This window comes from Petaurus breviceps, unplaced genomic scaffold, assembly GCF_028583685.1.
Source record: "Petaurus breviceps papuanus isolate PSGF00001 unplaced genomic scaffold, PetGlider_PUasm1.0 90823, whole genome shotgun sequence".
Classification (NCBI taxonomy): Eukaryota; Metazoa; Chordata; class Mammalia; order Diprotodontia; family Petauridae; genus Petaurus; species Petaurus breviceps.
Window position 1 is genome coordinate 3,077,131 of NW_027187352.1, and position 12,245 is coordinate 3,089,375.

The window sequence follows — 12,245 nt, forward strand, 5'->3', positions numbered from 1 at the left end:
CTAGTAAGTATTAAGTGTCTGAGGCCACATTTGAACTCAGGTCCTCCTGACTCCAGGGCTGGTGCTCTATTTGCTGCGCCACCTAGCCACCTCTCTTTTCTATTCTTACTAGCACCACATACTATAGAAACCTTTTCTGCTTCAGTCATTTTCCCTAACTGATCCATACTTCACTGGCTGCTGAATTAGTTTTCCCTTTGAAAAGATTTAGTCAGGTCATTCTTTTGCTCAAAAAGTATTCCTAGCAAAGCCTAGCATCTAAAGTTCTCCAAAATCTGGCACTACTTTATCTCATAGTTTCCCCTCCATCCTCTATGTTCTAGCATATTCTGCACTTCAAGTTGGGTGGTGAGGAGAGGAATTCCTACCCTAGGGTCAGGCCCCAGTCAAAAGAATGCACATTTTCAGCCTACCCAATTCCTAGTCTATTCCCCTCCTTTCTTTTATGTGATTGGGTGAAATCAGCACATGCTACTTGTGGGGAGGGCAAGTAGGTGGGGAACAGGAGGGAGGATGAAGGGATACCACCTACGTTCAGATAGAGTTACCACAAAAGTGAGTCCCTAACCTGAGGTTGGGGTCTCACACAAACCCACAAATTTACTTATGCTCTTGGATTTGTGAAGGCTGGTATGGTTCTCCAGTGTTAATTCATAAAAGATTTTATCTTGTCATAGAGTATTTCCTCTGTGGATTCAGTTGTATTCACTTCATCTCGTATTTATACAGGTTTTTTACAGGTTGGAAGGTTGTGAAGAAGTTACACTACTTACACTCACCATTGTCAATTTTGATTCTTCTGAGACAATGATTGGCACATAACATTAGGCATTTAATAAATGTTCATTGATTGTGACAACCTATACTTCATGGTTTTAATAAGAGTTGACATTTATATAATTAATGGCTTTTTGGTGTCTAAAGTATTTTTATTATACCTTATCTTATTTAATCCTCACAACTCTTGAGTGTTAATTGCTAGGCATTAGGGGCATTATGCTTAAATCTATTTTTTTATTCTGATTTCACATATTAAGTGAGGTTTACAAAAGTTAAGTGACTTGCCATGGTGACACAGCTAGTAAGTGTCAGAGGATGGATCTGAACCAAAGTTTCTCTTAACTCCAAGTGCCACCCTCTTTCCACTAAACCACCACCTTTTTTTCATATGTAGCATTACTGTGAAAATAGTAATGTTAAAAAGATGGGTTGTAGAACCAAGGGGTAACTTAAGTTTATTTAAAACACTACAAGATTTCCCCAGTGCAATTCTACCTACTAGTCCTGCAGCCCTCATTGGGAGTCCAAATACGCAGCGGTGATGTCAACTGAACAGTTAAGCAAATAAAGTAGGAAACACAGACATATCAGCATTTCTTCTTCTTACTTGTTTGTGTCTTAGGAAGATTTAGTCTTATTGAAATTTACCCTGTGCTTTCTTAACATTTTCTCATGTTATTCAGTTTATCACGAGCTACTATGGTAAAAAACAAAAACAAAAAACTATCAGTCATGGAGCACTAGATTTGGAACCATAGAAATTCTGGTCCAAATCTAACCTCTCCCTGATAGTCAGTCAACTTTCTGATGTTAAGGCTCTCTGAATTAAGATGGCCCTCAAAGAAGGGATGTACTTTGTCACCAGAACTCCACGCGAAGTCTTTTTAGCTCCATTGGATCTAAACTTTGAGAAGTCATGGTATATGCCACACTATCATAAAGCACTAGAAGAGTTTAGTGGAGGCAAATAAAAATAACCAAAAACAAAACAAAACAAAAAAAGAGATTTACTTTGATTTCCTTTTACATTTCCTCCAATTTAAATAAAAATGCTTTAATAATTTTCCTAACTTTAGTATTTTATTGGATTCATAACCTTATCACTGCATTTATTGCCTCCAGAGGTAGAGTCCAAACTGTACCATAAGCGCCTTCTCACCTAGTGACATAAACTTTCATAAATCCTCTGGTCAGGCCTTCTTACAACTCACAAAACGATCTCTAAGTTTCTACATCTTCTGTGTGTACATTTCTATGTGTGTCCAGCTCTAGACTCTCTTGAGCTTCAGTCCTATATTATCAAATTCCTATCAGAAATTTCCACAGACATCTTAAACTTAGCACAACCAAAACTTAACTTATTCTTTTCCCCTGTAAATTCTCCCCTCTTACAAATGTTCTGTTAAAAGCACCACCCTCCTTTCAGTTTCCCATGTTCCTAACCTGACACTATACTGGAAGTCCTCACTACTCTCCCTCCCCCACCCACATACCCAATCATTTGCCAAGTTTGGCCATTTCTCCCCCACAACATTTCCTTCCCTCTTCTCATACAATTTCTGCCTTAGTGCAGACCTGTCTGATCTCTTGTCTAGGTTATTAAACAACCTCCTCAAAGGCCTCTCTTCCTCAAGTTTCTCCTGCTCCAGGACATCCAACATTCTGTCAAAGTAATTTATACATCTGACCATGTCATGCCCCTACTAAACAGATTCTTTTAGAGTAACATATTATATTTTCTGTTTAGCTTTTAAAATCCTTCACAATCTGGCCCCAACATGTCTTTCTGGCTTTATTGGCCATTACTGTCCCTCCCATGCTCTTCAATCCAGTCAAATCTCTATTCCTCATACACAATACTCCATCTCTGTTTCCATGCAATTACATGGAATATCTCTTCCTTAAGCACTGTCTTCCACACAAAGCCTTCACTAGTTTTCCTCCTACTGCAAATGCCCCTCCTCTTTAATTACTTTGTATATCTTCATTAACTTTATATTTCTGTTGTACTTTTGTATGTAATTGTTGGCTCTCTCATCAGAATGCAAGCCCACTGACAGTAGAGACTGCTTGATTCTTTGTACTGGTATTTCGAACATCTAGCACAAGTGTCTGGCACGCAGTGGGCAAGTAATAAATCTTTGCTGATCAACTCACTGAGACAAGTGCAGTAACTGGGTTATTACCTCTCACTTTTGCAATATGACCAGCCCAACTCCATTTTTGATCATACATTTCCTATACAGTTATGTCTCTCTGAATATACAACTCACCACTTGTATTATCTACAGCATCTTTTGGTTGTACTTGCTATTTTAATTCTCTGAAGATTTAAGGTATTCCATGATCTATAACTATATAGCATTATCAGAAGAATAGTGGCATTAAAAAAGATGATTTTTTGCGGCACTTTGGGATCACTCCAATTGCTATGCAATTTCCCAAAGTCAATTCAGACCTTTCTCTTTCTCCTATTCAATTCTGAGCCCCAGTTCATTAATCATATGCAGGACCTGTTCAATATTTATATACTGAAGGACAAACGCAAAGGTCTATTCATCTAGATGCAAATCACAGTTTGGACAATAAACATTCTGTATATGAAACCCAAAACATACTCAGATTTTGTATAAGACAGGAATGGGTAAAACAATACGGACACTACTTGTACTAATCCAGTAAGGCAAATAAATAATTTCTTAGCATATTTCAAGTCCACAGTACTTTCCAAAACTATACTTATTAACTTTCCTGACAAATCTGCTTCTCATTCCTTGTTTGCACTCCTCACATATCCAACCAATAGCCCAATCATGTTGTTTCTCCTTTTGCAAATATATTTCTTATATATACCCCTTTCTCTCTTCTGACACAACCACCCCACTAGTGTAGTCTCTCAGAATCTCATGCCTGGACTATTGTAAGTCTGCCAATTGGTTTCCTTGCCTCAAGTCTCTTCTCACTCCAATACTTTCTTCACTTGGTTGCTGAAGTACAGATCTGACTATATTCTTCACCTATTCAATAAACAGGAGTGGCTCCCTATTTCCTCCAGCAACAAACATGAGATCCACTGGCTCTTAAAGCCCTTTGGAAGCTGTCCCTTTCCTATCTTTCCAGACTTCTTACACCTTACTCTCCCCCTCCATGGGATCCAGTGACACTGTTCTTTGTTGCTGCTCCTTGCAAATGAAATGATCTCTGACTCTGGGAATTATCGCTAGCTGTTCCCATTCCACAGAATGTTCTCTCTCATCTCCACCTCCTGGCTTCCTGTAAGTCCCAGCTAAAGTTCCAACTTCTGCAAGAAGCCTTTCCCAATTGTCCTTAATCTTAGTGCCTTTCCTCTGAGACAATTTCCAATTTATTCCTTACGTCTTACTTGTACACAATTGTTTGCAGATTGTCTCACTCATCTCATTATGAACTTCTTAAAAACAAGTGACTATTTTTTGTCTATCTCTATATCCCTCATGTTTAGCTTGGCACATATTAGGTATATAATGAATACTTGTTGAGTTCAAAAGATAAAGAATCAAAGAACTATAGAATCCCAGATCTAAAAGAGACCTCAGAGGATACCCGATCTAACCTCTATTAGAAGCATGTAGTCTTCTAGTAGTCTACATGTAGTCTACATGCATATCTTTTACACTATTCCCCAGAATAATTCAATATATATTTATCAAATGCCTATCATATGCAGAGTACTGTGTTATGTGATAGAGGAGATATAGAGATGTAGAAGAGAGGCTCCCCATTCTCATGATATTCAGTCTAAAAGAGGAGTTAACCCTTGGATACAAAGTTATAATACAACACAGAACACGTCTAAATACTATTTGAGAAAGGAAAGACTGCTTTTCACTGAAGTAGAAGATCAAGGAAGACTTTTAACTAATACTAATAAAATCACAACACTCATAAGAATTTCTGGAACCCTTAAAGCTAGCGCAGCCTTTTAAACTAACTGATCAATTACTTGAGACAAAGATCCTTCTTTCCTGAAAAGGCCTAGATTAGACTGCATCTTGTTCATGAAGTCTTCATGGATCTCCTCCACTGAAAGTGATCTGTCCTTTCTAAAATACTATTAGTGCAACCACAGAATCACAGAAGGATGTCAGAGGTCATCTAGTCTAATCCACAAAGAAATACCCCTATGTTCCCAACAAAGGGTTGTCATCTAATCTCAGCATGAAGATCTCCAGTAAGGACAAAATCTATAACTTGCTTTTCCCTATCACATTTTCCCTTCTATTATAATTGGGAATACATCTTCTCTCCTCTATTATATTATTATATCTATATTATATTGAGGCTGGAACTACTATTTGCATCTTTCTGTCTTTGAGGCAAGTCACTTAAACCTTATTGCCCCAGTTTCCTCATCTGTAAAATGAGCTAGAGAAAGAAATGGCAAACCACTCCAGTATCTTTGCCAAGAAAACCCTAAATGGGATCATGAAGAGTCGGACACAACTGAACAACAAAATCCTCAGATTTTAGCACAATGCTTTGCACATAATGGGTACTGAATAAATTTTTAGTAAACGAAAATTACTTCTTTTCTAACTCTTGATTTTGCTTTAATTCAAACTTGTTCAAATATAGGACCCAGAACTAAATGAATATTTTTGCATGGCAACCTTTAAAAGCAGCATGTCAAATTCATATAATTTTTTTGATTATATCATTGGTAGCTTGCCCAAAATTCTTTAGTGGTGACTTATGTCTCCAAGACAAAGTCCAAACTCATCCATCAATCTGACATTCAAGATCTTTCATAACTGGTTGGTAATTTGGGGGTTCAGTTTAGTCAGCAAAGAGAGATTATCACTGTACTATGGAATGTCATGCACTTTTCTCACCTTCATACATTTGCTAATACTGTTCTTTCTCTTCTTTTTCCTATGTTAACTTGATAAAAAAAAACTATCATTTTTCAAGATCTAGCTCAAATGCCATTTCTCTATTCCCATATCTCTCAAGTCTGAGTTAGTCTTTCCCTTCTTGGAGCTCTCAAAGCACCTGTATCTTTCTTAGACATTTACCTTCCATTTTTATGGTAGTTTACTAGTGAATATGTCTTATAAGGTTAAGCTCCCTAGTGGCATGAACCATATCTTCTTGTTTGATCTCCTTTGTGTCTTACACATAATAGGCATTTAATAAATGTGTGTTGAGGGGCGGCCAGGTAGCACAGCGAGTAAGAGCACTGGCTCCAGTGTCAGGATGACCTGGAGATCGAATCCTGGGCTCAGACACTTAGCACCCACCCAGAAACACCTGGCCGTGTAACTTTGAGCAAGTTACTTAACCCCAATTGCTTAGGGGCGGCCAGGTGGCTCAGCGAGTAAGAGCACCGGCTCCAGTGTCAGGATGACCTGGGGATCAAATCTGGGCTCTGATACTCAGCACCACACCCAGAAATAACTGGCCATGTAACCTTGAGCAAGTTACTTAACCCTGATTGCTTTAAAAAAAAAAAATAAATGTGTGTTGAGTAAGGGTCAATTCTGGCAAATCACTAAGAGCTCTAGCACTATCTTTTTGGTTGGCCCGGCCCTCTATTACTGCCTTGGCCTCCCTATTTGTATTAGAGCAAAGTACAGATGTCCTCAGAAATCTTCAGCTTCAGTCTCACTAGGGAAGCCTGAGGAAGGAGAGAAAGAAGTTGGAGGGGAGAAAGGAATCTAAGCATACCGCTTTATGGCTGAACTTGATCTGGGTGGTCTGGCTGGTATGCTTGTTTTGCCTTGGATCACCTGAGGACTCTCTGGAGGTACTCCCAGCGCTTCAATGACAACTCTGGCTGAGCGAATTCGACCCAACAGGGCAAGTCTATCTAAACTCAGTGTGATTACTTCAGTATTCCTGGGACTCTCTGAGCACGTATGTTGCACAGAAGAACTTCTGAAAAGAGTTTAGGGAATTGGATTATTATTATTGTAACTGTTACATCCCTGATTAAAACAAATAAATAAACAAAAATTTATTAAATGGCTGTGTCTACTAATGAGAAGAGGTGCTGTGAGCTACATTAGTGAACAGAGTATTGATGAAATCATGTATCATTTAAACACCAAAGCTACCAAAACTCAGTACACTTGGTAAAATTCTCTCTAAAAGGTCATTCAGCTAATTGCCAGACAAACTGAATGGCCAGTAATGAACTGAACTACTGCTTGAACTCTACTGGCATTTATTTCCTGAAATGACTTGCCACATAGAGGAAAAGACTAGTCCTTTACCAATGCTATCTACATAAATAAGACAGAGTATCTCACTTTTTGCATGTTGGAAGGGACTGGAGGAGAAAATTCTTTTACAAAACCTTAATAATGTCAATAACTTACCTTTTTATAGCATTTTGTATGAGGCAATGGGGAGAGTGGAACTATTTTACTGACTAGACTAGCTTCTGAACTTACTACTTGTGTGACCTTGGGTTAGTCATTTAGCTCCCCTGGGCCTAAGTTTTCACATCTATAAAAAGAAACTGGACCAGATGGCCTCTGATGGCACTTGCAGCTTTAAATCTCTGATGCAACAGACCTTGTTAATGTCAGCTTGAAGCTTAAAGCAAAGAACTGTCTTCAAAACCCTATGGGATAAGAAGCACAAGAATTATGACTAACTTTTTTCTGATCATACCTCAAGGGCATTCTGTTTTAATGTTGTGATTGTATAATATTTTGTATCACAGTAATTTCTTTGTCTCTCCACAATATTTGTTGGGAGAGGTTGTACTTTGTACTTCCTCCCATGCGTAGTAAAATTGAGAAACGGGACTTGAACTGAGGTCTCCAGACTCAAAGTCCTGAGCTTCTATTTCACTAAGCTGTCTTTTAGCCAGAGAAATACATCTAAAGAGGACCTTAAGGATCATCTAGCTTGGGAGTAGGGCCCTTTGACTGAATCCAAATTTCACAGAAGGATTTGTTCTATAATACTTGGACTCAGTCAAAAGGCTGCATCCAAGGATCTAGAAGGTCACATTGTGGCTTTGAGCCTGCAGGTTCCCCACCCCTGAGATTCTAGTTCAATCCTGGGCTACTACTAGTAGAAACATTTATATAGCACTTTAAGATTTGATAAGCACTTTACATGTTATCTCATTTGATCCTAACAACAATCCTATATGGTGGGTACTATTATTGTCCCCATTTTACACATGAAGAAACTGAGGCTAAGAAGGAAAATTATATTCTCAAGGTCACATGGCTAGCTAAAGCTACGTAGATCATGTCACAGTTATTAAGTAAATGTTCACAGGGAGGCTCACTTAGGTTTCTTTCCCAATGCTGTCTTCTTTTGACTATGATGACCCAAATTCACTGCCTTGGAATGCTGGGCAATATTTCTTGACTGGACGATTTTCTCGGGCGGTATTCTGTCATTATCTTCACTGTGAACATCACTCACAATGGAATCACCTTTCTTCAAATGAATATCAAAAAAACAAAAGACAAAAAAAAAAAGCCACGAGAAGTTAACCACTTTGGGACCAATAATCATAATTTCTCCAGAGACTAGTAAGCTTTTCATTGGGTGGATATTTTACCAAAGCAAAAAAGATAACAACAACTTCAGGGATTTCTGTTGCACATTATTACTTGCTATTTAAATCAGCCCTCAGATTTTATTTTAGTGCCTACACATTTAGTTCATGAGAACAAATTTCCAAAATAGGTATCTCCATTAAAAACTCATTCTCACTAGGGCACACCACTTCACTGTCATGAGTGCTGTCCTCACAATACCTGGGTGAAAGAAATAATAGGTGCTTTAAGTCCAGGACTCTTAAACATGCCCCTGAAGCAGGGGAAATATCTCACAGAATGACCCGATCAAATATAAAGGCAATGTTTTATCTAGCATCAGAGAAAAAGTAGTACAATACAAAGGATTCTGGACCTGGGATCAGGAGAGCTGGGTATAAATCTCTGCTCCAACAACAACCAGTGTGTGGATGTCATCAAGTTATTCCAACTCTGAGGTTGCTTCCTATCTATAAAATGCACTGCTGCTACCTGCTTCTTGACATGCCTTGTATATTCCTTACCTTACTAATGCTGTTCCCTATTCCTGGAGGTCTTTTTCTCCTCATTCTCTGACATCCAAAGGAAAAGCGACCTCCTGTAGAAAGCACTACTTTATCTCTTCAGTCATTATGGACCTTTCCCCTCAAATCACACATGGCATTGTTTTGTATCTCTCTAATATGTTTACCAAATAATGTACATAATAGTTATTTGTTTTAATCTTTCTACTGTAACAGTACTCAAAACTCTTGTATCACGGACCCCTCTGACAGTCTAGTGAAGCCTATGCACAACCTTCTCACAGTAACATTTTTTAAATGCTTAAAACATTACAAAGGGAACCAATTATATTGAAATAAAGATGTAATTTTTTTTCCCTATTCAAGTTCATGTACCCTCTGAAATCTATTTGAATACCAGTGGATTCAAGGTTAAGAACACCCATACTAAACTACAAATTCTGTGCAGGGAACAATTTTTGCCTTGTATAAGTTTTCTATCTTCCCCAGTGCCTAGCAGTGAACATTGCAAACAGTAGGTATTCAATAAATGTCTGTCAAATAATGAATATACATTAACATTCACCTTTCATATCTGTGTTATGGGAATGGGAATTTAAGAACTCCCCTGCCCCTAGGCCCTTTGATAGGCTTAAGTGACTCTGAAAACCTTCCTTGATTTGAAAATATACTCTGTCCCCTAAAAGGCTGAATGTGGTCACCTGGAGCCTGTGGCAGGAGGCTTGTTTTTTGGTAATGCCCACGCCTTGATGCTTTGTGACTGGGCAGTGGGTCATGAGGGTTGTGACATTCTCTGACCCTGGAGAAGGCTATATATACCCTGATGTGAGATTTTGTTTTGGGGCTCACTTTGAGAAGAGTTGTATGATTTGACCATTCAAGACTCTGGGCAGCTGTTGAGCCCCTCTGGCTTTGAAAACTCAGATGTTGGTGCTTCCTTCTCTGGTAACTGACTAGGTATGGTAATGGTCAGACAGTTGGAAGCCTGTCTGCTGATGTTTCTCTCTATTTGTTGTCTGTTTATAACCTGTTTGTATTCTCTGAAGTTCGGGGTGCTGACCTTTTCCCCCTGAACTAGGTAAATGACATATGTTTGATTAAAGCAAGATTGTTAACCCATTTTGAGTTGCTTTCCTTTAGAAAAGTAGATCTAAGAACCTGTGTTGGCAGCCACCCTGGGTATGCTAGGGTGCTTGCTGCTACAATTTGTCCAGTTACAAAATACTAGTTACCAAGAAACACTGTCTTTTTTTCCTTCCCCAACACGTAACTGTGTTCAAAGCATTGCTATCATGCAAGAATAACTCTTCCCTTCTACTGTTACTACCATCACTCTCATTCAGACCCTTATTACCTCATGCCTAGCCTAACAGAAGAGCCAGCTTCTAGTCTTGACAATCAGCAGCCTGATCTAATGGAAAGAGCACTGGACTGGGCATTAGGATACTTAGGTTTAACCTGAAACTTTACTACTTAAAAGCTATATGACCTTGGTCATTTTTCTTTTCTAGGGTTTATGGTTAAGTGATTCAATTATAGGGTTGTTTTTGTCATCTACTTAATGATCACTCACATAAAACAGAAAAAGCTAAGGTTGGACTAGATAATTCCTATAGTTCCCTTTAGCACTAACATTTTATGATACTGTCATCTCAGAATAAAAGAAACAAAAATCAAGTTTAAAGCAAAAGCTCAAATATTTCAGCCTGCAGGTGAACATCAAGTTGCAAATACTAAATCACAAAATTGAATAGTGAAAGGGACAGACCTCAGACGTCACCTAGTACAAACTCTACTCAAAGTCTGAATGGCATCTATACCACTGCCACAGGTGGTAATCTAGCTTCTGCCTAAGCACAAAATGATCTCAGCAAAGGTTTTATATGAAATCAAAAGTTGATGTTAAAAGAAGAATTTTACAAAGTTTTGTTTTTTGGTTTTTGGAGGGGGGAAGGTTGGGCAATTGGGGTTAAGTGACTTGCCCAAGGTCACATGGCTAGTAAGCATTAAGTGTCTGAGGCCGGATTTGAACTCAGGTCCTCCTGACTCCAGGGCCAGTGCTCTATTCACTGCATCACCTAGCCGTCCTGTTCTATAAAGTTTTAAGAGGGACTTTCATAAACTAGACCATATCCAGATCTGAGTACTCAGGATATGTATAAGTCTTAAAACTATGTCATATGATAGGTAGTTGATAGAACTGAAGATACTTAGTCTGGAGAATGTGAGGCCTGTTTTCCAGTATCTGAAGGTTACATTTCTTCAACTTAGTCTCAGACAACAGAAATATGATCACTGGATGGAAATTACAAGGAGTCAGATATGATCTTAAGTAATCCTTGCTAAAAGGGGTAGGTGTTCAATAATGGAATGGGTTATCACAGACTGAGATCTTTATTACTAGATGTCTGATCAAGGGATGATTGCTTATTGGAGATGGCAGAAAGTGAATTCTGTTCAGATACAGATTGGATTAAAGGACCTCCAAAGTGACTACCCTTGTATATATAATGTCAAAAAGAGATATCTTCAAACATAAATCTTCCAACACCTCAGTAATGCCAAAGCTTAGTAGAACTGCTTTTTAAGAAAGCATAGATAACCAAAGTCTACATAGGGAACTGAATAAATATCCTACTTATGGACCAGAAAACACAAGGAAATTATAGAAATGACGGTGGAAACTAATTTCCAAAGGCCATCTTGTTATCTTATCTGCCCTGTTGCTAAGTGACTTTCACTTAAGTTGCTACACTAATTTATACATTCTTAAATTTCTTCAACAAAAGAGATTCTGAAATAAATAATAAAAGCATTATACCCATTTTACAGATGAACAGCATTGTTAAATGACTATTGGTCACACTGCTTGAGTTGGAACTTGAACTCAGGTATCTCTTACAGGTTATTAGTGGTCTATCCCAAATAGAGAGGTATCTTAGAAGAATTTTCCCCAGGGCAATCAACTTACTGAAGTCATGTAAAACAAACTCTCCAGCAGACTTAGATCGTATTGAGGATCATTAAGTTCACTGCTACAGTACGCATCACTCCCAGGTGAGAGAGATTCAGGAGGAGAACCTAAGCCATCCCAGTAATGCCTGGGAGACTTGTCAGCACTGTGGAGAAAAAATAAAGAAAACAGAAATGCCTTAAAAGAAGACTTACTCAAGATCTGTTTTTAGTAGTTAAAAAATGGCTTTTTTTCCCTACTAGTTACAGCTAATAAATACTCATACCCATGGCATTTTATATTTACCAAGAACTACAGAATTCATTATTTAACATAATTTTGTCTACAACTTAGTGAAGAAGGCATGATAGGGGATAATGATTACAGATTATGGGTGACTTGTCCAAGGTCACATAGTAAGCAAATTGTGGACTCTGGACTTGG

The 12,245-nt window shown here is 38.3% G+C and overlaps 1 protein-coding gene across 1 annotated transcript in view; it reads right to left on the minus strand.

The window, feature by feature from the left end:
• C2CD3 (C2 domain containing 3 centriole elongation regulator) overlaps nucleotides 1–12,245 on the minus strand; it is a 183,250-nt gene that overhangs the window by 120,142 nt on the left and 50,863 nt on the right. The window contains exons 8-10 of the mRNA XM_069070830.1: nucleotides 11,820–11,967; nucleotides 8,069–8,223; nucleotides 6,487–6,696 (exon numbers count right to left, since the gene is read on the minus strand). Coding sequence (XP_068926931.1) covers nucleotides 6,487–6,696; nucleotides 8,069–8,223; nucleotides 11,820–11,967 — 513 coding nt within the window. The remainder of the gene's footprint in view (nucleotides 1–6,486; nucleotides 6,697–8,068; nucleotides 8,224–11,819; nucleotides 11,968–12,245) is intronic.